At 39.5% G+C, this 26,640-nt stretch overlaps 1 protein-coding gene across 24 annotated transcripts in view; it reads left to right on the top strand.

Moving 5' to 3' along the window:
- The window catches only part of BCAS3 (BCAS3 microtubule associated cell migration factor), a 607,379-nt gene that overhangs the window by 109,238 nt on the left and 471,501 nt on the right, over positions 1-26,640 (top strand). For all 24 annotated transcript variants that reach the window (XM_042255345.2, XM_042255347.2, XM_042255339.2 and 21 more), the window contains exon 7: positions 2,208-2,280. In XM_042255345.2, the coding sequence (XP_042111279.1) occupies positions 2,208-2,280 (73 nt within the window). The remainder of the gene's footprint in view (positions 1-2,207; positions 2,281-26,640) is intronic.

Below are 26,640 nucleotides of genomic sequence, written 5' to 3'. Positions count from 1 at the left end.
TCAGTTGTGTTGTCTGCAAATATGTGTGTGTGTGTGTGTACTCAGTTGAGTCTGACTCTTTTTGACCCCATGAACTGTAGCTCTACAGGCTCCTCTGTCCATGGGATTTACCAATACTGGAGTGGGTTGCCATTTCCTCTTCCAGGGATCTTCCTGGAGGGAAGATCCAGGGATCGAACCCAGGCCTCCTGCATTGCAGGCATCTTCTTTACCGTCTGAGCAACCAGGGAAGCCCTGCAAATTGGGACTTTTATTTATTCCTTTCTTATCCATATGATTTTCCTCCCCACTCTTTTCCTTTTATCCTTGTTCTTTCATTGTACTTCTTTCTTTTTTTTTTTTTTAAGGTTCTTATTTTTACACTTGTGTTTGGTCGTGCCTGGCCTTTGCTGTGCACGGGGGCTTTCTCTGGCTGCCGTGAGCAGGGGCTGCCCGCCCTTTGCGGTGCGCGGGTGTCTCATTGTGGTGGTTTCTCTTGCTGTGGAGCACAGGCGCCAGGTGCGCAGTCTTCTGTAGTTGCAGCATGGGCTCAGTTGTTGCGCCTCTCAGTCCTGAGTCTGGGTTCCGTAGTTGTGACCCTTGGGCTTAGTTGCTTTGTGGCCTGTGGAATCTTCCTGGACCAGGGATCGAACCTGTGTCCCCTGCATTGGCAGGTGGATTCCAGTGTACCACCAGGGAAATCCCCCCCTTTCTTTTCTGTCTTGTCTAGAACTTCCAATACCATGTTGAATACCAGTGGTGAGAGTGGAGACTTTGCCTTATTCTTGACTTTAGGGGGAATGGATTCATGATGTTAGCTGTAGGTTTTTGGATAAGTAGTGTAGTATCTAGAGCAGTCATTTAAATTCCTGATCCTGTAAACAACCTTTTTATTTTCCCTGGAGCTTCTATAGAAAATTCTTTTTAGGACTCAGTATCCTGAAATGATGGACATGTGGTTCAGCTATTGAATTCATTGTATTAGACCTGCAGGGGGCTTATAGACTCTTTTGTTTGTTCTATGAAAAATTTTGAAACAATTCATGGATTCTTTCTTCTATTTTTCTCGGTTCTTTCTTTTTGGAATTCCTTTCTATATGCTGGAACTTTGAGACGGTCCTTTAACAGTTCTCTCGTGTGTGTTTGTGTTCAGTCGCTCAGTGATGTCTCACTCTTTGCAACCCCATGGACTGTAGCCTGCCAGGCTCCTCTCTGGGTAAGAACACTAGAGTGGGTTGCTATTTCCTCCTCTTGGGGATCTTCCTGACCCAGGGATTGAACTTACCTTTCCTGCATCAGCAGGTGGATTCTTTACCATTGAGCCATCTGGGAAGCCTGTTTATAAATTAATGCTGTGTATATAAATTAATGCCGTTTTTCTTTTTTTGCGGGTGGATTTTTCCTTTTTTTTTTTTGACTCTGTTCTCTAGGAAATATTCTCATATTCTTGTGTTGAATTTTCAAATAATATCTACCATCTTTCTAATTTGCCAGATCTCTCTTTTATTTCTAAGCATCAGTTTTTCTTTGCATTGTTATTTTGTTTCATGCTTAAAATATCTTCTTATATTTAAAAAAAGTTATTAATGATAGTTTCAAATTTTTTGTTTTTTTTTTTTTAAGCCACATTTCCAGGTGATTTTACCTGTTTGTAAGCAGCAAACTAAAAAGTTGATTGCAAGTGATGTATGTTTGCATCCTCTGACTTCATTCAGGGTGCTTTGCTTGTGCTGTTTCTTGGAGCTCTTTACTTGACAATGTCTTTCATTCATTCTTCATGGTCTGACTGATTTTTATTTTCTAATACATTGCTACTCAGTTTACTAGTCTTTTTTCAGGATTTTACACTGTCGTACATTGAGAATGGCCTGCAATTTTGAAGTTTTTAAAGTTTCTGTTGTGACCTTACTTTATTTAATTTTGATACAACTCTTAGGTAGTTACTTGGTGGAATTGGGGGTAGCTTTCTGATTGCATGGAGAACATGTGTGAAATTGAGGTTGTTGCCAATTATAAAAAAGATTTTAAATGTTGGTTCATTTAAAAAGTAGTTATAGGTTTATTTATAGCTTTCCTGTTTTTTTGTTCAATTATATAAATATATCGAATTAAATGAATGTTTTGCTTTCTCTTTAGCCATAAATATTTTGAGAGGATGAAAATAATGGAAATATACAAGGATACTTTTTGAAGTTTTGTTTTACATTTTACTTCATGTTCCTTATCAGGTGCTCAAAAGTGTGACAACTTTGCTGAAAAAAGGCCCCTCCTTGGTGTTTGTAAGAGCACTGGATCTTCTGGGTAAGGAATTAAAAAAAAGTTTTTTGAACCACTGTTAAAATTTTGTGTTATTTCAGAGGGGGAACTTTAATGTTTTCAAGTCTTTGTTTACCATAAGACTATGCTTTTACAAAAGGGTTGGGACAGGACTTAATAACATATTTAGGGTTTTTGCCACATAGGCCACTTTATTTTTCTGCTCAACCGTTTCCTCTCAAATGTAGGATGATAGCAGGACATGAAAGAAAGCCAGCAGTATATCAGAATTTAGTCATGAAAGAGTAGCATCATTAAGAAAAATATGTTTCGTTTTGTTTATTTATTTTTTTAGTATTTATAATGGCCTTCTACAGTGGATTAGAAGTTAGTGTTACATCATCATCATCAACTGTTATTAACATTTTCTTTACATTATTTTGAGGATTTAAAAAAATTTTATTTTATATTGAAGTATAGTTGATTAACAATGTTGTGTTAGTTTCAAGTGTAGAGCAAAGTGATTCAGTTATACATATACGTATATCTTTTCTTTTTCAGATTCTTTTCCCATATAGGTTATTACAGAGTATTGAGTAGAGTTCCTCCTTTGCTATACAGTAGGTCCTTGTTGATTATCTATTTTCTATATAGTAGTGTATATTCCATCGTGCTTTTATATTTATATTAGAATATATATTATGATCCTTAGGTAAGATGTTAATAGAAGATAATTTAATATATCTTAATGGTAATAATATAGCTTAGTGCATATTGTGTATTGGCCTACAATTTGTTGTTGTAGCATGTGCCTAACACTGTTCTAAAGGCATTACATAAATTTTCTCTTTTATTTCTGTTAGCAATACTTTGAAATAGATACTATTCTTATTCCTATTTTTTAGTTTAGAGAAACTCAGTCACTGAATTCTCACAGTGAAACTGTGGATTCAAACCCAAGCAAGCATACTTTTTTAAAAAAATTTTTATTGAGTATAGTTGATTTTTAGTGTTTAGTTTCAGATGAACAGCAGAGTGAATCAATTATGCATCTACATATATCCACTCTGTTTCTAAATTCTTCAAGCAGGCATACTCTTAGTTCCATGCCCATTGCATTTGTGACAGTGAGAGGCTTACTGACTAAGATGTTTAATTGTTATTGCTCATGAAGTCAAGTTTTCCCTACTTTCTCTATATATTAAATGAGAACAATATTCTTCATAATGGCTTATAGCGATTTAGTTATCACTATATAATTCCAGTTAGGAATTGTTTTCAACTGCTCGTAAAAGTTCCAGTGGCCTGTACAAACCTTGGAATTGAATGACTGGGTAGGCAGTCCATGGCCAGTGAAATATTTCTGCCAGGTGTCATTAATGATCTAGATTCTTCCATTTCTAGCTTTGACATCTTTTAGAGTACAACCCCTTCCCCTTTTGATCTCAAGAAGGCTACTGTCTTTTATCAGTTAGTACCTCATCTTGAACTCCTAGCTACAAGGAAATCAGGGATATTACTGTGGTTTTGTTAGTAAGGTAGAGGATCAAAATGAATATTAGGCTTGGTAGCCAGTAGTCCTTGTCATGTGCTTTCAGCTGATAGTGTCTGGGTCATGGATGCAGTGCACAAGGAAAGAATGTGCTAACGGTGTAACATGATTGATCTTGGAGTCTTAATTGTTGCTTTCTGGGGAAATGGTTTGACTCCATGTGTTACAAGGCAATTTTCTTCCAGTGTAAAATTTTGGGTTGAAGTGAGCAAAAATTTACTGTGTACTCATCACTTTGCTAGGTATGGGATAAGGATATAAAACCTGAAAACCTAATTCTGTGTCCCAAAGATTTAAGAATGTTGTTGAAAGCAAAAACATGGCACATAGAAAATGATTATGGGATAATGACATCTGTGTGTGTGTGTGTGTGTGTGTGTGTGTGTGTGTGTGTGTGTGTGTGTGCTCCATCATGTTTGACTCTGTGTGACCACATGGACTGTGACCTGCCAGGCTCCTCTGTCCCTGGAATTTTCCAGGCAAGAATACTGAAGTGGGTTGCCATTTCCTACTCCAGGGAATCTTCCTGCTCAGAAATTGAGCCTTCATCTCCTGCACTGGCAGGCAGATTCTTTACCACTGCCCCACCTGCAAAGCCCAGTGATATCTAATCGGAATTCAAAGAAGGTAGAGGTCAGTGTACCTGGATTGATAGGAGAAAGCCTCATGAAGAAGGCACAGCATGTGCTGGGCCTAAAGGAATAAGAAAGTTTGGCAGTGTTATAGAAGACTAAGAACTTCCAGAATAGGTTATAAAGCAATAGCTAGGGAACAGAAACCGTTTTTCTTAGGAAAAACGGAAGTTTGTGACTTACAGTGAAATTCATCTGCAAGATAGATAATAACCATTTCATTTCTCTAGAACTCAACCAAAGGCTTCCAACAATGTGCAAAGTGTTTATGTTTGAGAGACTGGTAAATATTAAGTCATAGCTGTGGGAATCTGTGGCATTCATGCCTGGAGCTGCTTGAGTCACACTCCACCCTTTCTGATTCCAACTTGGTTGATTGTTCCACGGTGAGGAATGTCATGGCCATGCTCCGCAGCATTGTCCACGGAACGATGGCCACGGGGTTGTGTGGGCCCATGGCTCTTTTAGCCTAAAATTATGACCAGCTAAAGCTTCATGTATGTGCAAAGGAGCCATGAAAGCATCTAAGGGAAACTAAAACCTGGGAGACTTGAAAATGTCTGACTGTTGAATGTGTTCCTCTGCACGCACAGAGATCCTTTTGGAAAGAATGACAACCTTTATTGACTCAGGGTGGTTGAATAAATTCTCTGTTGAACCTTTGGCTAATCACTAAGCTGCATAGACACAGGGGCAGTTCAGTTCAGTCGCTCAGTCGTGTCCGACTCTTTGTGACCCCATGAATCGCAGCACGCCAGGCCTCCCTGTCCATCATCAACTCCTGGAGTTCATTCAGACTCAAGTCCATCGAGTCAGTGATGCCATCCAGCCATCTCATCCTCTGTCGTCCCCTTCTCCTCCTGCCCCCAATCCCTCCCAGCATCAGGGTCTTTTCCAATGAGTCAACTCTTCTCATGAGGTGTCTGAAGTACTGGAGCTTCAGCTTTAGCATCATTCCACTTTCAGTTCCCTATTTCAGACACAGGGGCAGCCCCCGGGAAAGCAGGCTTTAAAATGAAAGCAAGAATTAAAAATAAAATCTAGCAGAATCACTGGTAACTATATATTGTGGAGCAAAGTAGCTTTCCAGAATTCTTATACCATATTATAAAACATGTCTAATTTCCAGTGTAAAATTATGACACATGCCAAAAAATAGCAAAGTATGAAATATTGAGAAAAGGAAGTAGGTGATAGAAACTGCTGCTGATTGCTTCCAGTGTTAAATTTTAGAGACAAGGCTTTTAAAGCAGCTGTTATACATATCTTCTAAAAAGTAAATGAACCGTTTTTATGGAATGAAAGGAAAGCTTGGTAACAATGACTGAACATGTAGAGAATCTCAGTTAGACATAAGAAATTATAGAAAAACCAAATGGAAATTCTAGAGTTGAAGAGATTAAAAAAAGGTGAAACAATAAGCTTGCTAGAAGAACACAACACTATATTCAGGTCAGCACATGGAGCAGAGAACTGTTATGTTAACAAGAAAGGTGAAAGGGAATGGGAAGAGCTTCCTTGGTGGTACAGGGGTTAAGAACCCACCCCCCTTGGTGGTGCAGGGGAGAGGGGTTCAGTCCCTGGTCCAGGAGAATCCCACATGCCACAGAGCAGCTAAGCCTGTGTGCCACAGCTCCTGAGCCTACACACTGCAACTGCTGAACCTACGTGTTACAGCTGCTCAACCTGCGTGCTGCAACTACTGAAACTTGTGCTCCACAACAAGAAAAGTCACCGCAATGAGAGGCTACCGTGTGCAATGTGATTTGCTAGAGAGTAGGCCCTGCTCTCAGCACCTGGAGAAAGCCCATGCAGCAACAAAGACCCAAAACAGCCAAAATAAATAAATAGATCTTTAAAGGAAAAAGGGAATGGAAACCACAGAGAAGAGTTGAAGAAGTATCTGTGGTGAAGGAAACCTTCCTTGACTTCACTTTTCCTGATGTTTATTAAACCTCTACGATTCAGGTACACCCAGTCCTGTTGAAGCCCCACAAAAAGATGTTTGTGGAAGATAATCAACTATTTGCTGAGTTTGGTTTTCAAGTGTTGAAAGATTTTCCATTCCTTAGCAACCCTGCTTAAGTGTATGATTAAGATTTTTTTTTTTTTTTTTGCCTCCCTGTGTGGTACGTGTGATCTTACGTCCTTGACTAGGAATTGAACGTATACTCCCTGCAGTGGGGATGTAAAGTCTTAACCACCAGACAACCTGGAAGTCCCAAGGAGATTATTTTTATTTTTACAGGATTCATTTATTGAGGTGTCACTTGAATATAATAGTAGGTGATGAGATTATTTATTGAGAGATGACTCTGATGGTATGTGGGTTATATTAGTCTAATCCAGAGAATTAGAACCAGTGTGGAGTGGGATTATATATATGAGGAGAGAGGGAAGAAGGGAATGGGGGTGTTGATTTTGAGAAATTGGCTCATGATTGTGAAGCCTGAACATCCAGAATCTGCAGACTGAGGAAAGAGTTGCAATCTCTAACCCTCTTCCTCCAAGGAAGTCAATTTTTTGAAGATTTTATTAAGACTTTCAGCTGATTGGATGAGTCCCATTCAAGTTATGAAGCATCACCTGCTTTACTCAAATTCTGTTAATTTAAATGTTATTCTTATATAAAAAAATACACTCACAGAAATATCTAGAATAATATTTGACCAAATCTGATTATTGTGGCATAGCCAAGTTGATACATTAATCACCACAGGGGCGATTATATAATATAGTTCTGATTAAAATAGTATTTGCATACTGGAAAAAATCTGTTGTAGACACTCATTTCCCCTCTCCCATGTCTGCTCCTTAAATTTATTTCATTCTGCAAAGAGATGGCTCTATGTCAGTATCTTTTGCTGGGTTGTTTTAAGAATTGTTACTGATAAATGAATGCGAAGATATTTCTTTCTTGGTTTTAAGCACAGCACCTTCTAACTAGCAGGGCCCAAAACTATTTGTTTTTTGCTAAATGAATTTTAATAAGTTTTCTGTACAGTCATACTCATCCTTTATTTGAATATTAGTAACACTTTCTTTTTTTTATGGTTGAGAAAATGTCTTAATCTGAGGAACCACATGTCCTGAACCTGGTGTTGATGTCTTCTTCAAAGGCCAGTAGTGCACAGAATCTTAGGACTCCTCTTAGCCGTTTGGGACGCACAAGACATGTTTGTTGCCATTCATTTCCATGACAAATGCTTTATTGAGCACAAGGTGCTTTGGATACTTGTCAGTTGCTTATATTCAAAATTAATATCACTTAGTAAGTTTATCTTAGGGAAGTTCAGTAAAATTTCCTTTTGATGTATAAATTTTCTTATTTATAAATGTATATAGCATCACTGACTCAATGGACATGAATGAGTAAACACCAAGAGATAGAGGAGGACGCAAGAGCCTGGCATGCTGTAGTCCACGGGGTCACAGAGTTGGATGTGACTTAGTGACTGAACAACAATCCCTTTTCAAAGAAAGGGGGGAATTTGCTATGGAAATAATCCTGGTCCTTCCTCATATTTTATCCTTTAGATATTTACACACTGCACTGAGCCCACAATTTTTGATACAGTCTTACTACATTCATGACAGTCTTTAAATGCCATTTATTTTTCTATTGTATTATAGTGATGTTTTCTTTCTTCATGTTTATATGTCTGTGTAGAGGGAGAAGAAGAGGGAGGAGAGAGAAACACACACACTGTGCCATCATCGTTTCAGATAAGCCGTTGAAGGTCTAGGTGGGACATAATGTTTGTTGCATACTGATCCAGGGATTAAGTCAGTGTCTTGTGTAATAATTTGAGGGAGGGAGGGCACGTATGGACAATATACTAGGGAATGTACACTTTCTTAGGAAGTGAAAACGTGTTGTATATTACGTGCTGACCTGCTTCAGTAATAAAGTTGTTCATGGTTAGGATTTTGTTGGGTGTTATGAATAGCTGCAAAAGAGTATGATTATTCAGCAGCTGACTACAGACCTTGAAGAATGTTTAATCCAATATAATATCATCACATACACATTATTGGAGTGGATATGTGATCTTTACATAGAATCACAGAATGTTAGAATAGAAAGAAACTTGATGATCATATAAGATAAAGAAAGTCTTATCTGGAGACTCATACCATACATCTGTTTGGTGGTGGGAAGTTCTTGTAAGAGTGAGAAAATTTTCCCCAGAAACAGACTCACGTATACAGAGAACAAGTTAGTGAATACCAGAGGGGAGCAGGATGGAAGGAGGGGTTGAAATAGATGAAGAGGATTGAGAGGTACAGACGCTGCAAATAAAATAAATAATATACAAGGCTGTAATAGACAACACAGAGTATATAGTCCATATTTTATAATAATAACTTTGTATTGTATATAATCTATAGAAGTACCAAATCTCTATGTTTGTACTCCTGAAACTAACCTTATAAGCCAGCTATACTTCAATGAAAAGAGTGAGAAAATGTCTTTATTTCAGTTAGTTAGGAATCTCTTATCTCTTGTTAAATATGCACTCGATGGCCATATTTGCAAGATTGAATTTTAATAATTAGATGAAAATTTTGGCAAACCACAGACATCTTAAATTTACCTTGAAAAAAGCAAAATAGTTTTAATAGTTGAACAGGAATAAAGACTTGATTTCAAAATTAAGGGCTGTTTATCATATAAAATACACTTAGTTCACAGCATTAATAGTTTTGCATTTTTGTTACAGATTGCTAACAAAGGTCACATTGGACTGACAGAATTCTGTGAGACCGGTGTTTGGTAGCCACTGAGCTAAAGCAGCAGTTATTTAGGTGGAGGTGAAGCACAGTTTCACCACCCTGAAGTGTTACTGAAGAGGATTTATTTCAACTTGTGTCTAAAATAAATAAGGGTTATGTTAAATAGAACCAAAAGGGAGGCTGCTCGGGATACTGGGTATCCAACAGTTCTTTTTGTCATGAGATGTCACAGAACCCTTACATGTGATGCTAACTATTTTATTTATTCATTTGTTTATTTTCTTATTGGCTGTGCTGGGTCTTGGTGTGGTGCATCGGCTGTTGTCGCCATATGCAGGCTTTCTCTGGTGGCAGTGAGCGGGGGATACTCTTCATTGCGGTGCTTGGGTTTGTCACTGCGGTGCGTCTCTTGTTGCGGAGCATGGTTTCTAGGATGCGCAGACTCAGTAGTTGTTGCACATGGATTAAGTATAGCCCCACGACGTGTAGAATCTTAGTTCCCAGAGCAGGGATGGAATCTGTGTCATCTGTATTGGCAGGCAGATCCTTAACTGCTGGGCCACCAGGGAAGTCCCTAAATATTTTGTTTTAATGTATTTTCTTCCTGCTGTGTTGTGGGATCTGATGGCATCACAGTTTGAGCTGGCGTTGCTTGTGCAGATCCGAAAAGAGATTTAGGCCATTCTTCCAGTGTTCAATGCTCTATCACCTGGGCTTTTTGAGCTACTCCTTGGCCTTCCTTCAAGCACGCAGTCTTTTCACTTGCACATCTCTCTGGTCTTTTACATTTCTGTGGGTGTTCTGCATTTTCTTCTAGCTTTCTGCCTGGCCTTCTGACTCTCTTTACTGCATTCAAAGACTGGGCTTTTCCATCTTTGATATACCATTTATGTGAGACCTGACTCTCTGGCACAGAGGGTTTTCACGAGATGGGTTAGGGTACTGGGTTGTCCGATATCATGCCCTCAGAGCTTGTCCTGTTTATCTGATTATGGGTGAAACAAAACCATAAGGAAATAAGCTGACATTACTGTAACAGGGGAAAGTTTTTTAATGTATTTATTTCAAAATGTAATACCTGAACTATGGATGCCCTTTGGTAGTTTGTTGTAAGATCATCTTTATAGACATTGTATATTTCCTTGCAAGCCTTGAAATTGGTACAAATCTCAAATAGCCCACCAAAATGTTTATATGTAGGTGACCAAATCAAAGGAATCCTGGTTTAAATTTTCGAAGAACTGCCTTTCTTGCTATCACATGATATATGTATTCCTGAAAACCTGTGCTATTAGGGTCCTGGTAGAAATAGAAGACATATTCCAACTGGGTAATTTGAGGAGAGTTTAAGTAAAGTGGAGAGGACCTGAGACCCTTTACCATCATTTCTTGGCAAGGAGAGCCATTAGCAGAACCTACAGTGAGAGCCACATCAAGAGGTTACCTGGTGGAAGCCGCTGGTGGAGGCGTTCGGTCTGTCTGCTCTAACCTGACAGCAGAGTGAGCGGCCGCCCGATGGCCCCTCAGGCTGAACCCAGCCAGAAGCTGGAGGCTGACTTCTGAAGGGTTAGGGAGCCCACTGCTGCAATCTGATACCGGCCAGCCAGTCTCCCAACGGCAAGGAGCCGGGTGCAGTGGAGGCAGAGTGTATTTAGAGGGGACAGTATGCTTATATGCTGCAAAATTTCACACTAAAACTGAGGTTATGGGGAAAACAGATATGGAGGAAATAATATGCAAAGTAATCAGAACAATAATCCTGATCAAAATGTTAAAAAAATGTTAATACTGATAAAAAGTTTACTAGTAAATATGGAATTTCACCTTAAAAAGAAGGTGAAGGAGCCTTGGTGGAATAGGGGTATAAGGAAGAGTTGAGACTGCTAAGTTAGAGAGGAAGGAACAAGATAAACAAAGGCCAGGTAGGAATAAGCTATAACATTTATTGTTGCCTACGCACATGGTCAGACTGAGCCACGATGAACCTGGTTCCTTCTGTATTCAACTGAGCTAATGAACTCTGTGTTCAAAATATACTTTGTGGGGCTTCCCTGGTGGTCCAGTGGTTAAGTATCCACCTTTCAATGCAAGGGACACAGGTTCAATCCCTGGTCAGGGAACTAAGATCCTGCATGCTGCAGGGCAACTAAGCCTGTGCTCCAGAGCAAGATAAGCCTGCATGCCACATTGAAGGTCCAGCGTGACCAAACTAAAAAAATCATACCCGGAAAACAAACAAAAAACAAAATATACTTTGTATGCTGTGTTGTAGCATGCAGAACTGAGCTTATTTCTGTCACTGGATATTAATTTGCATATTCTAGAGTTTTATGTAAGTGGAATCATAAAATATGCAAAATGTATTTGTTATACTTACAAAGTATATTTGTAATTGTATCTGTTACAAAGTATATTTATTTTGAGATCCATTCAGGTTGTTGCATTTATCATTTGCTTTTTTGTCTTTATTGTTGACTAGTTTCATACTGTATGAGTGTACCACAGTTTGGTTGTTGAGTTGTTGAGGGATATTTTGGTTGTTTCTAGACTGTGGATTTGCAGATGCTGCTGCTTTGAACCTAATGTTCAAGTCTTCATATACACATGTGCTTTCTTTTTTCTTGGTCAAATATCTGCAAGTAGAATGACTGAATCATATGTTAGATGTCTGTTTTTCAAAATGATTGTCTCATTTTATGCTCCTACCATCAGTGTATGAGGTTTCTAAATTCTGTTACTTCCTTACTTGACTTTATCAGACTTTTAAATTTTAGCCACTCTAATATAAATACATAATGCTTTCTCATTGTAGTTCTAATTTGCACACGTCCCGTTTTTCTGTTCTCTCAACCGTCAATTGAATTCACTCTTCTTTCATGAGAAATAAAGTGGGTCTTCCCTGATGGCTCAGCAGGTGAAGAATCCTCCTGCAACGCAGGAGACACAGGTTCAGTCCCTGGGTCAGAAGACCCCCTGGAGGAAGAAATGGCAATTCACTCCAGTATTCTTGCCTGAAAAATCCCAGGGAAGGAGCCTAGCAGGCTACAGTCCAAAGGGTTGCAAAGAACTGGACATGACTGAGCAAGCAGTACCTTTTATATTGTCCTAAGCCAGTATGATTTCTAGTGATCTGGCATACAGCAGTAGATGCATGAGCCATATTATCTGCTCCTTTGTATACTTAGTGAAAAGGATGATGTAGTAGTACTTTTAATGTACTACTTTACATTAATGTAGTATTTTAAAGTAGTAGTTTCTTGTTTACAGTCACTACGTGTGTGTGTTTTGTAGTATTCTTGGTTTTAGTTTTTATTTTGTCTCAACCAGTTTTTCCTGTGATAGCTTATGGTGGATGGTGTCAGATTTGTGATCTCCGGAGGAGATAATTTCACTTTGGGACCAAAGATGTGGCTTCAGTCACTCAGAATTTCTTGTAGCAAAAGTTTTTATTAAAGTGAAAAGGAGTAGAGAAAACTTCTGACATAGATGTCAGAAGAGGGCAGAGATTGTCCCACTAGTCTTATCAACTTACATACTTTTTCAGTTGGTTACTAACAATAGGCCCTTAAATCTGTTTCTCACTTCCACTGTATAATCATAAGGGATTTGATTTAGGTCATACCTGAATGGTCTAGCGGTTTTCCCTACTTTCTTCAACTTGAGTCTGAATTTGGTAATAAGGAGTTCATGATCTGAGCCACAGTCAGTTCCCGGTCTTGTTTTTGTTGATTGTATAGAGCTTCTGCATCTTTGGCTGCAAAGAATATAATCAGTCTGATTTCGGTGTTGACCATCTGGTGATGTCCATGTGTAGAGTCTTCTCTTGTGTTGTTGGAAGAGGGTGTTTGCTATGACCAGTGCATTTTCTTGGCAAAACTCTATTAGTCTTTGCCCTGCTTCATTCTGCATTCCAAGGCCAAATTTGCCTGTTACTCCAGGTGTTTTCTTGACTTCCTACTTTTGCATTCCAGTCCCCTAGAATGAAAAGGACATCTTTTTTGGGTGTTAGTTCTAAAAGGTCTTGTAGGTCTTCATAAAACCATTCAACTTCAGTTTCTTCAGTGTTACTGGTTGGGGCATAGACTTGGATAACTGTGATATTGAATGGTTTGCCTTGGAGACGAACAGAGATCATTCTGTCATTTTGAGATTGCATCCAAGTACTGCATTTCGGACTCTTTTGTTGACCACGATGGCTACTCCATTTCTTCTGAGGGATTCCTGCCTGCAGTAGTAGATATAATGGTCATCTGAGTTAAATTCACCCATTCCAGTCCATTTTAGTTCGCTGATTCCTAGAATGTCGACGTTCACTCTTGCCATCTCTTGTTTGACCACTTCCAATTTGCCTTGATTCATGGACCTGACATTCCAGGTTCTTATGCAGTAATGCTCTTTGCAGCATCAGACCTTGTTTCTATCACCAGTCACATCCACAGCCGGGTATTGTTTTTGCTTTGGCTCCATCCCTTCATTCTTTCTGGAGTTATTTCTCCACTGATCTCCAGTAGCATATTAGGCACCTAATGACCTGGGGAGTTCCTCTTTTGGTATCTGATCATTTTGCCTTTTCATACTGTTCATGGGGTTCTCAAGGCAAGAATACTGAAGTGGTTTCCCATTCCCTTCTCCAGTGGACCACATTCTGTCAGACCTCTCCACCATGACCCACCCGTCTTGGGTTGCCCCACAGGCATGGCTTGGTTTCATTGAGTTAGACAAGGCTGTGGTCCTAGTGTGATTAGATTGAGTAGTTTTGTGTGAGTATGGTTTCAGTGTGTCTGCCCTCTGATGCCCTCTTGCAACACCTACCATCTTACTTGGTTTTCTCTTACCTTGGGTGTGGGGTATCTTTTCAGGGCTGCTCCAGCAAAGCACAGCCGCTGCTCCTTACCTTGGACGAGGGCTAGCTCCTTACTGCCTTTGTTCCTGACCTTCAACCTGGGATAGCTCCTCTAGGGCCGCTGCACAGCCACCGCTCCTCAGGTTGCTCCTCCCGGCCGCCGGCCCTGGCCTCGGGCGTGGGTGGCTCCTTGCAGCTGCCCCCCCCCCCCCCCCGCCCCGGCCTTGGGCTCGGGGTGGCTCCTCAGCGTCACCGCCCCTGGCCTCGGGCGCAAGGTGGCTTCTCCCAGCCGCCACTGACCTCGGACACGGGGTGTCTTCCCCCGGCCGCCACTGGCCTCAGACACGGGGTAGCTCCTCCCTGCTGCCCGGACCTCGGATACGGCGTGTCTCCTCCCAGCTGCCCCTGACCTCGGACGTGGTGTGTCTCCTCCCGGCCGCCACTGGCCTCAGACACGGGGTAGCTCCTCCTGGCCGCCCCTGACCTCGGACACAGGGTAGCTCATCTTGGCCGCCGCCCATGACCTCGGACGCAGGGTAGCTCCTCTTGGTCGTTCCTGCGCCGTCGCAGCCTGGCATTCTAGTCCGCTGCCCCTGACCTTCGACGTGGGGTGGCTCCTCTCGGCCGCGCTTAGCCGCCTGCGCTTAGTGCGCCGGCTTGCAGCCCCCTGCGCTTAGTGATTATACAGTGGAAGTGAGAAATAGATTTAAGGGCCTAGGTATGATAGAGTGCCTGAGGAACTATGGAATGAGGTTCATGACACTGTACAGGAGACAGGGATCAAGACCATCCCTATGGAAAAGAAATGCAAAAAAGCAAAATGGCTGTCTGGGGAGACCTTACAAATAGCTGTGAAAAGAAGAGAGGTGAAAAGCAAAGGAGAAAAGGAAAGATATAAGCATCTGAATGCAGAGTTCCAAAGAATAGCAAGAAGAATTAAGAAAGCCTTCTTCAGCGATCAGTGCAAAGAAATAGAGGAAAAGAACAGAATGGGAAAGAACAGAGATCTCTTCAAGAAAATTAGAGATACCAAGGGAATATTTCATGCAAAGATGGGCTCGATAAAGGACAGAAATGGTATGGACCTAACAGAAGCAGAAGATATTAAGAAGAGGTGGCAAGAATACACAGAAGAACTGTACAAAAAACATCTTCACAACCCAGATAATCACGATGGTGTGATCACTCACCTATGACCAGACACCCTGGAATGTGAAGTCAAGTGGGCCTTAGAAAGCATTACTATGAACAAAGCTAGTGGAGGTGATGGAATTCCAGTAGAGCTATTTCAAATCCTGAAAGATGATGCTGTGAAAGTGCTGCACTCAATATGCCAGCAAATTTGGAAGACTCATCATTGGCCACAGGACTGGAAAAGGTCAGTTTTCATTCCAATCCCAAAGAAAGGCAATGCCAAAGAATGCTCAAACTACCGCACAATTGCACTCATCTCACACGCTAGTAAAGTAACGTTCAAAATTCTCCAAGCCAGGCTTCAGCAATACGTGAACCATGAACTTCCAGATGTTCAAGCTGGTTTTAGAAAAGGCAGAGGAACCAGAAATCAAATTGCCAACATTCTCTGGATCATGGAAAAAGCAAGAGAGCTCCAGAAAAACATCTATTTCTGTTTTATTGACTATGCCAAAGCCTTTGACTGTGTGGATCACAAGAAACTGTGGAAAATTCTGAAAGAGATGGGAATACCAGACCACCTAACCTGCCTCTTGAGAAACCTATATGCAGGTTAGGAAGCAACAGTTAGAACTGGACATGGAACAACAGACTAGTTCCAAATAGGAAAAGGAGTATGTCGAGGCTGTATATTGTCACCCTGCTTATTTAACTTCTATGCAGAGTACATCATGAGAAACACTGGACTGGAAGAAGCACAAGCTGGAATCAAGATTGCTGGGAGAAATAGCAATAACTTCAGATATGCAGATGACACCACCCTTATGGCAGAAAGTGAAGAGGAACTAAAAGCCTCTTGATGAAAGTGAAAGTGGGGAGTGGAAAAGTTGGCTTAAAGCTCAACATTCAGAAAATGAAGATCATGGCATCTGGTCCCATCACTTCATGGGGAATAGATGGGGAAACAGTAGAAACAGTGTCAGACTTTATTTTTTTGGGCTCCAAAATTACTGCAGATGGTGACTGCAGCCATGAAATTAAGAGACGCTTACTCCTTGGAAGAAAAGTTATGACCAACCTAGATAGCATATTCAAAAGCAGAGACATTACTTTGCTGACTAAGGTCCGTCCACTCAAGACTATGGTTTTTCCTGTGGTCATGTATGGATGTGAGAGTTGGACTGTGAAGAAGGCTGACCGTGGAAGAATTGATGGTTTTGAACTGTAGTGTTGGAGAAGACTCTTGAGGGTCCCTCAGACTGCAAGGAGATCCAACCAGTCCATTCTGAAGGAGATCAACCCTGGGATTTCTTTGGAAGGAGTGATGCTGAAGCTGAAGCTTCAGTACCGTGGCCACCTCATGCGAAGAGTTGACTCATTGGAAAAGACTTTGATGCTGGGAGGGATTGAGGGCAGGAGGAGAAGGGGACGACAGAGGATGACATGGCTGGATGGCATCACAGACATGATGGACACGAGTGTGAGTGAACTCCGGGAGATGGTAATGGACAGGGAGGCCTGGTGTGCTGCGGTTCATGGGGTCGCAAAGAGTTGGACCTGACTGAGCCACTGAAGTGAACTGAACTAACAATAGAAAGATCTTACCAGACCCACTCCCACAACATACATCTTAAGATAAAAGGATTAGTCAGAAGGTTCTTGTTAAGGAGAAACATGTCCTCGGGCAAGATACAGGTTGTTATATAATCATTAGTACAGAGCTTAAGGAAAAACATGCAAGCATCTCTGGTCGTGCACACACCCTCATCCCCCTGTGTGTGTGTGCCTGCTCAGTCATATCCAACTCTTTGCAAACCTGTGGCGGTAGCCCACCAGGCTCCTCTATTCATGGAGTTTTCCAGGCAAGAATACTGGAGTGGGTTGCCATTTCCTCCTCCAGGGGGTCTTCCTGACCCAGGGATCAAACCTGTGTCTCCTGCATTGGCAGGCAGATTCTTTACCACTCGCGCCACCTGGGAAGCCCCTCATCACCCTATTTGACTCATTAGTAATCAAGGGTGTGAGCCAACTGATCTCAGACCTGTTTGTGGCATTTCCCTATTCAGGATGAGACCCCTTTGCTTCTGAGAGCAAATCCTGGGTGGTTTAACTATGCTCCACCATCGTAGGACTATTGCATTCTCTCCTTGTTTTTCAAGTAATCCCCCTCTGCTCTCCGTCAGCAGAGAAGGCACCTTCTTTGGTTGAACCCATGCCTCGTGCGGTGGAAGCGTGGAGTCCTCTCCAACTGGACCACCAGGAAATTTCCGGTTCTGCCGGTATTGAATCAGGATCTCCTTTTTGCCCCCTCCTCCTCTGCCTCAGTCAGTTCAGTTCAGTTCAGTTGCTCAGTCGTGTCTGACTCTTTGCGACTCCATGAATCGCAGCACGGCAGGCCTCCCTGTCCATCACCAACTCCTGGAGTTTACCCAAACTCACGTCCATCCAGTTGGTGATGCCATCCAGCCATCTCATCCTCTGTCGTCCCCTTTTCCTCCTGCCCCCAATCCCTCCCAGCATCAGACTCTTTTCCAATGAGTCAACTCTTCTCATGAGGTGGCCAAAGTACTGGAGTTTCAGCTTTAGCATCATTCCTTCCAATGAACACCCAGGACTGATCTCTTTCAGGATGGACTGGTTGGATCTCCTTGCAGTCCAAGGGACTCCCAAGAGTTTTCTCCAACACCACAGTTCAAAAGCATCAATTCTTCAGCATTCAGCTTTCTTTACAGTTCAACTCTCACATCCATACATGACCAGTGGAAAAACCATAGCCTTGACTAGATGGACATTTGTTGGCAAAGTAATGTCTCTGCTTTTTAATATGCTGTCTAGGTTGGTCATAACTTTCCTTCCAAAGAGTAAGCATCTTTTAGTTTCATGGCTGCAGTCGCCATCTTCAGTGATTTTGGAGCCCCCCAAAATAAAGTCTGACACTGTTTACACTGTTTCCCCATCTATTTCCCATGACGTGATGGGACAAGATGCCATGATCTTCGTTTTCTGAATGTTGAGCTTTAAGCCACCTTTTCCCTCTCCTCTTTCACTTTCATCAAGAGGCTTTTTAGTTCCTCTTCACTTTCTATCATAAGGTAAATATTATTTAAAGTTCCTAGCTTTTCTTTCTCATCCCTTTCATACTTATGCTGTAGTGTGATTTCAGGGTGATTCATTTGCCTTATTTGTTGATAGGTGGTGTTTTTCAAAGACCTTTGGAGATTCAGAGTTAGGTGGTGTTATCAAGTCAAGTCAAATGTTTAGTTGCTCAGTTGTGTCTGACCCTTTGTGACCCCATGGACTGTAGCCCGCCAGGCTCCTCTGTCCATGGAATTCTCTAGGCAAGAATACTGGAGTGGGTTGCCATTCCCTTCTCCTAGGGATCTTTCTGACCCGAGGGATTGAACCTAGGTCTTCTGCATTGCAGGCAGATTTTTTACCATCTGAACCACCAGAGAAGCCCACGTGGTGTTATATACTTGCATAAATGCGTTTGTGAAAATATTTGGGTTGTATTGTTCTCATCTGCACCTTGCTTTTTCTTGCCTCTTATTAATATATTATGGCATGTTTTATTTAATGATGAATATTGGTGCTATCTTATTATATATATTATCCTACTTAATGCATATTCCTTAATATGGAATATTGATACACATATTCCTTAATATGGAATATTAATATACATATTTAGTATACTTTGTTTAAAATATTTGTCACAAATGGAAAGAGCTTGAAGCTTTAATTAGGCCATCGTATGCTCCCACCAGGTCTAAAACTTTCTTCTTTGGCTTTTTAAGATTTTGTGTTAGAGAATGATGTCATCAAAGAAGGAGAAATCACTTGTGAAAGGTTTGTTTCCTATACTGTCTGATTTCAAATTTGTTGAGAACAGAAATTAGCCACAGATTTTATTTGAAATGGGACCATCTCTCCCTTCATTTAACTACTGCTTGCATTTCCTGTGGCCATGTTGCAAAGAGCTACATCTAATTCTTGTTCTGTGGTTCTGCCTGATTTTAATAGGGGTTTTTGGGGAATGCATCCACATCAATTTTTGAACCTTTATTCAGAGAGTAAGTATTGAAATGCTGTCACTACAGTGAATTGGGAACATGGTGATAACTCTTTCTTTGGGATGTGTTTTTTGTGTTGCCACTTCTCTTTAGGATTTGTGCGCCTAAATTATTAGCTGGCTAGATAGTCCCTTCAAGTACTCTTCAGGCAGATTTGCCTGTTGAGCAACTGAAACATGGTTGGTGCCAATGAAAATGCTGATATTGTGGATATATTATGTTAAATGTATTAAAATTGATTTCACTTATTTCTTTTTTTAATGTGGCTACTAGAAAATTTAAAATTACATAGCTCAATTTGTCTTTCTACTGGACTCTGTTCTCGGCTTCCTAGATGGCTCAGTGGTTAAGAATCCACCCCCAATGCAAGAGATGCAGATTTGATCCCTGGGTTAGGAAGATCCCTTAGAGAAGGTAATGGCAATCCACTCCAGTACTCTTGCCTGGGAAATCCCATGGACTCAGGAGCCTAGTGGGCTATAGTCTGTGGTGTTCCAGAAGAATTGGACACAACTTAGAAACTAAACGGCAGTAGCAAAGTTGTTCTTACCTTGCTTTGGGCTTGAAGGTGTATATTGCTGACTACCTCTGAGGGGAAAACCATCACGGTTTCCTATTACTTGTACAGATCTATAGATGTATCAATCCAGAGCTGTTAGCCAGGAAATTTTAGTTTTGACAAGTGACAGATTTTGACATTATGATATCCTGAATGACAGTGGGCCTTCAGTGGCAGCTTCTGTAGTCCTAATCTAATAGGAACTCTACCTATAGTGTTATTTATGTGTAATGGATCTGATTTTCGTTTTGGGCTCTCTAATGTTCTTTGCATATGCATTTAGCCTAAGGTTGGTACCCTGTAATATTCACTGATAACCCTGAATCCATGGATAAGTATAGAATAATGGAAAGAACAGAGAATTGGGGTCACACAGACCTAGATATGAATTATTAGACTGAAATTATTCAATAGTTCTCAGTCTCAGTTTCCATAAGTGTAAGATCATGTTCATTTACAACTCCTACGCTATGTCTTTGTGAGGATTACATAAGGCAGTATTTTCAGGTGTTTAGCACAATGTCAGGCCCTTATTAGATACACCTCGTATTATTTGGTTAGAAAGACAGTAAGGGCACCCAAGGAAAACTCTTTACTAGGAATTTCTTTTCATATATATATAAAGAAATCTATACATAATATATATTTATACATAAATTGAAAGTGTTGTCTGTATAACTGTTGGAAGCACGTGGCTGTGCCCAGTTTGTCCAGAATTTGTGTTACAGGTTTGTAGGCTTCATATCCTAACCCAGTACTGTGTCTCTTAGTATGTCTGATGAACTGGAGCCCTTTATGTTCATTGAAAAATGGTAATTTGTTTATATTCCCCAAGAAAACCCATGTTATTTATATCTTTATTGAGGTATAATTGAAACATCACAAACGGCGCATATTTAAAGTGTATGTTATGATAAATTTTGACATACGTGCACACCCATGAAACCATCGTTCTGGTGGAGGTAATGAGCATGCCCACACCCACAATAGTTTTCTCATGCCTTTTTATAGTGCACCCTGCTGCTCCTTCCAGCGCTCAGTAGCAGAAGCACATTTCTATGTACTAAGTCTCTTTGAGTATCCTTGAGATCTTTTTTGAGGGGAGATAACTTTGCTGTCATGGTATTTAATGTGACTGTTTATTACGTAGTTCAAAACAAAAGATGGGAACCTTGAATTCAAAGTTGTTTTTTCTTCTGCTCTGTATCTTAAACTAAAGGCCCTTTAAAAGAAACATTTTCACTCTAGAACTGGTTCACAAAACAACTAAAGGGGTTGCAGTTTTCTGTGTAATCATTTCAAAACAACAGTTTTTTCAGCCACCAAAAGGATGCAGTCTTGACATATAAATAGAAAACAGATTGAGTTTTTGGCTGCTATTGCTGTACTGGTTTAAATGTTGGTTCAGTCAACTTCAGGCTTAGATTACAAGATTTGTGAATTAAAGGAAAACCAAAAGGAAAAGAACATCTGCCTCGATTCTGACTTTGTGGAATTCCGTCCAGGCATGCTTCCTCCTGGTGGAACGGGCATGTGCACAGTGAACAAGCCTTGAAAAGAGATCACTGTTATGTTTATCCCAAAGACAGAATTGTTGCCGAAAACTAGGTAATTCATTATGAAGAACCATGTTCGTTTTCAAATCAAGTATTATTTCACAATTCTGGCGGAAATAGTTTGGTAATGTAGTTGTATGGTATTTAGCAGAATAAAAATCTTGCTAAATCTCATAGTTCTATTACTTGAATCAAAGTACTGGGAATTGAAAAAGGTAATTTGCTGTAACTAAAACTTAAATATGTTATTGTCAAAAAGTAAGCTAATTAATTGATAATGAATTCATTACTGCATGCCTCTGTAAGGTGTAAGGAATCCTTGTTTGCTACTGCATAAATCATACCTGTGTGTATGATTTTAAAATATTTGCTGTAGATTACCTATGCTGCTATCTGAAAAAGTGCTTTAATGTTTTTCCCCCTTTTGTTCTAAGAAGGAATTTTATTATTCTTTCAAGAAATGTTTATGGGTACTTACGTTATGGGTCCCTACTATATTTCAGCTGATTTTCTAGTACAGTAGTACTCCAGGGCAGTGGCTTTGAGGTGAGGAGTTGAGAGGGCTGGTTTTGATCCCCAGGAGACACTTGCCAATGCCTGGGGTACTTTTGGATGTCATATCTAGGGACTGGGATGTGCTAGTGTTATGGTAGAGTCAAGGTTGCTGCTAAATATCCTATAAAGTACAGATCAACTCCTGATGACAAAGAATTTTCCAGCCTGTAATGTCAATAGGGCTAAAGTTGAGCCACTTGGATCTGAGGAGACAAAAGATCTATGTACTGACTGAGCTAACTTTCTAGCAGGGAGAGAGAAACAAATAAATACAATATATATTATGGTGGCAAGTGATGTGTAAAAAATACTAGAGAATGTGGTTAGAGAATGTTAGGGCAGTGTTCTGTGTTGATGGACGTTTGGATAATTTGCTGTTTTGGGCTCTAGTGAACATTGCTGATACGAGCATTTGTATATATGTGTGTACAATTTTTGGTGTCTATTTCTCTTTGGTATATGTACCTAGTAGTGGAGTTGCATGGTCATAAGTTATGCTTTGCTTGATATTACCAAGCAGGTTTCTAAAGTGGTTATACCAGTTATCTTCATAAGCCTTCCAATTGCAGTACTTTGTGTGAGAGCTTGGCATTGATAGTCTTCATTTTAGCCATCTTGATGAATATGCATTGGCATCTCAGGCGGTTTTTATTTTAATTTTACTGACAGCTATGGAATTTGAATACTTTTGTATATATTTAAATCTATTTCAGCATCCTCTGAAGTGCATGACCAACTTTTAAGCCTATTTGTCTTTTGTGTTAAATGACCTTTTCTTACTCATTTGTTGGAGTAGATTTAATACATGCCCTGTCCATGCTTTTAGGATTAGTACATCTTATATTCTGTTTACCTCAAGGTCATGAATCTGACTCCAGAATGCACATGGTTTTCGATACAGAGGCCCAGGAATAGCCCAGATAGTTTTAAAGAACAATGTTGATGGGATTATACTATTTGATATTTATGAAGCAAGGTGCATTGGCATAAGGGGAGACCATTAGATTAGTGGACTGTCTATGGAGTCCAGAAACAGATTCACATATTTTTATAATAAAAAATGGCTCTGTAGTATAGAGGTGATTTGTGTATGGTTTTGGGTCATTTGAGTATTCATATGAAAAATGAAGAAACTTGTTTCCTATCACATATGCAAAATCAACTTAAGATGTATTGTAGGCTTAAAGGTCAGAGAAAAAAAGAACAGAAAATTTTGAAGATGAAGAAAATATCTTCATGATTTTAAGGTGGGCAGATATTCTCTAATTAGAATATAATCAGTAAAGCATCTGCCTGCCATGTGGTAGACCCGGGTTCGATCCCTGGGTTGGGAAGATCTGCTGGGGAAGGAAATGGCAACCCACTCCAGTAATCTTGCCTAGAAAATTTCATGAACTGAGGAGCCTGGTGGGCTACAGTCCATGGGGTCGCAAAGAGTCGGACACGACTGAGCAACTTCACTTTCACTTTCACTCACCATAAAGGAAAGCATTTATATTCTTTTGGTTTCAATATTATATAGAAAATTGCTTCATTATTGGTATATGACTTATATATGATATCCTGTTACGTAAATACGATGAAAAGCCAGGATTTTATTATTTTATGAACCTTTACTTAATGTCAGTATATGGAGATGGGATATATGTATAATTATGGCTGATTTGGCTTGTTTAATGATGGAAACCAACACAACATTGTAAAGCAATTTCCCTCCAATTAAAATATAAATTTTAAAAAGAAAAAATTAGGATTTAAATCTAAAGGTTTGCTTTTTCTCCTTTTGTATTCGTTTAAAAATTCTGTTTCTTAATTTATTTTCCTAGTTTAATTCCAATTATAGAATATATTTAAATAGATCTTTATTGTTCGAGAAATGTAAATCAAACTGTAATGGTACAAAGCATGATATGTTCTATAAGTCTAGTTGGAAAACTTCGCTTAAAGATGGCAGAAATTCTTGAAGCCATCCATATCACGATGAGGGGCAGGGAAGGATGGACAAATAGGAAGTCCCGAATAGCGTGGGAAAGTAAGATTGGTAGAGCAGATTGGTTCAATTTTTTTTTTAATGTGATAAAATCCTGGATTTATATTCTGTGTGAGATATTACAGAGGGCTGCAATTTTCTTCTTTATTTCAGTTTGTAAAGCTGAATATACCTGTGGATATGGAGGAGCGATATACAAAAACTCCTTTGGACTTCTCTGCCGAGAAACTTAAAATTACAGATGACTTGAAGTAGTATTTTATGTTTAGAAGCAGATTACTGTTATTTAAAAAATAAATCTGGCCTACAGGTAGTTGTCACAAACGGTATATTATCCTAGAAGCAAGATTTTTTTAAAAAAGTATTTTGAATGTGTTATATCTTAATGTTAAGTGATTTTGTCTTTGTTAGTAACTTTTAGTATAACAAGTCTTTTTTCTTGGCATTCAAGTGATTTTACTAACATCTTATTTTTCAAACACAGTATCCAAAGGTTAAAACAGTTATTATTATACAATAACTGGCATGTTAATTAGAGCCTCCTGGTGTGGGGGTGGATCAACGTGCTTGTGGATGGATAGGAATGAACAAGAGACAGAATTTTGAGTGTCCGTTTCGGAGTGTCCTCTTTGAAATTTTTTAAAAATATATTTTAAAATTTATTTTTTAATTGAAGGATAATTGCTTTACAGAATTTTGTTCTTTTCTGTCAAACCACAACATGAATGAGCCATAGGTATACATACATCCCCTCCCTTTTGAACCTCCCTCCTTAAAGTTTTAAGTGTTTAAATGTATGGTATATTTAGGTTTTATCACTTATTTAAGTGTAACAGTTTTATTTATCTCTGTGGAAATAATGAAATATAATAAATTTGTGTTAAAGTAACATATATTCACTTACTAGTCTTCATTTCCCTGAAAAATTTCAACGAACATACTGAACGCATCTGTTGTCAGTTTCGTCCATGCACCTTTTCAAACAAGGAAATAAAAGTAAAGTTTATGATGGCCAGAGAGCTTGATGAAAACAGCTGCACTGCATACTTCTGAGAGTCACTGTCCAGTGAAGCCGCAGTATAGGAAAAATGATGATGCACCCCTCCACTGTTAAAAACTGCCGCAATGGGGGGACGCTTTAAATTATTAAACACTGTAAACGCCATAACGTTAATTAGAAGAGGAACAAACTCCGCAAAGATAAATGTGTTTTCAATATGATTCTTAGGAGGGTACAGTAGAAACCAGTGAATAGAGAGGAAATTTATTTCTGGCAGGACTCTAGACATGGAACTGTGGCTGAACTTTTTACCCTAATTACCTCCTGCTAATGCCTGCAGCGGTCTGGAATCAAAGTGGTGCTTCGGGCCCTGGAAATTCTCTGATGTGGCAAACGTTTGTTGTGTGAGGAGGGTTTCTTAAGAAAAAGCAGAATATTGTGACAGGATTTTAAAAAAATTTCTCAGTTACCACCCACCTCACTTGTTGCCTACAAAAATAGAGTAATTGTTTGCATCTGTGTGTGCTTTTTTTCCCCTAAGAAATAACTGTTATAAATCAATGTGACATAGGTCCAGTGAACTGAGGCTTGCCCGAGGTATGGTCTTTTTTTTTTTTTTAAAGTCTCTCCTTTATTTAAAAATCTAGGTTCAATATGTAAAGAAGTTATTTTTGATAAGTGAGAAATAACATTCTGCCCATTTCTTAGGAGAAGTTAGATCTTAAAGTATGCTTTTCAAAATAAAGCCTTTTGGAGGCTTATAAACTTTTGGAGCATCAGACTGATGGCTATTAAACTGCTTAATCCTGGAAGCTGAAATGGGAATTTCCAGTTTCCATTTTTAGCTCGGACCAGAACCTTAGAGATACTTTCCTTTAATTTCTCTGAAGCTTTACTTGGTTCCATTCATCTGTCACCACCTGCTTTTCATCCTCTTCTTTTAAAATCTGTGTTGCTATAATATATTTAGGATAAATACTTTGACCTTGTATTTTATGTATTCTGAAAGAATCTAAATTTCAATTAGTCTGTTTTTGTGTCATATGAATGTCTGTGCTAACTTTTGTCTCCTAGTCTTCTTAAATATCTTTTATATAATTTTTGAAAAATCTAATTGCACTGTTGTTTTGTAATGCAAATATATTCATGGTTTCACTTGGGAAGAAATTTATCTTGACGGTCTTTTATTTAGGTATTGTGTAGATAGCGTTAATTTGTGAAGGTAGTATATTAGTTTTCTTGATCCTGGGCAATAAGGACATTTTTATTCCTCATAATGAAATCTAAATCTAAGATTTCTTACAAGGTTGGATCAGAAATTCACATCTTGCTATGGTTAAGCTGTGGTTACAAATTGCTCCAATATAGCCTTAGTATTTTGTATTTTGTATAAGTGCATCTGTGGCCATTCACATAGTAGTTTTCTTTGTGAACTGTGACTAAGAATTGTTCCTCTGAATTACCAGAGTTTCACAATTATATTACAAATAATTTATTTTCACTTTCTTCCCTATAGATGTTTATAAAAATTTTTTAATTAGTGGAGGGCAGTTACACGTTTCACTTGTAAGATATTGTTTGAAATTTATGAGTAGCCCCTTGGGTGTAATCTGCGTATGTCACAGTTTTGGTTGGTTTCGCAATCCCTCTCGACCACTCCTGCTTCCACCTGCCTTGATAAGAGCAGGCAGATTAGACTAACTACTAAAAAAACCCCAATCTTTCATAAGAAATAATGGAAAATGACTCTTAATTTTTAACCATATCTATATCT

Source organism: Ovis aries, chromosome 11 (assembly GCF_016772045.2).
Source record: "Ovis aries strain OAR_USU_Benz2616 breed Rambouillet chromosome 11, ARS-UI_Ramb_v3.0, whole genome shotgun sequence".
NCBI lineage: Eukaryota > Metazoa > Chordata > Mammalia > Artiodactyla > Bovidae > Ovis > Ovis aries.
The sequence above is the reverse complement of the archived record's forward strand: the minus strand, read 5'-3'. Positions and strand labels throughout refer to the sequence as shown.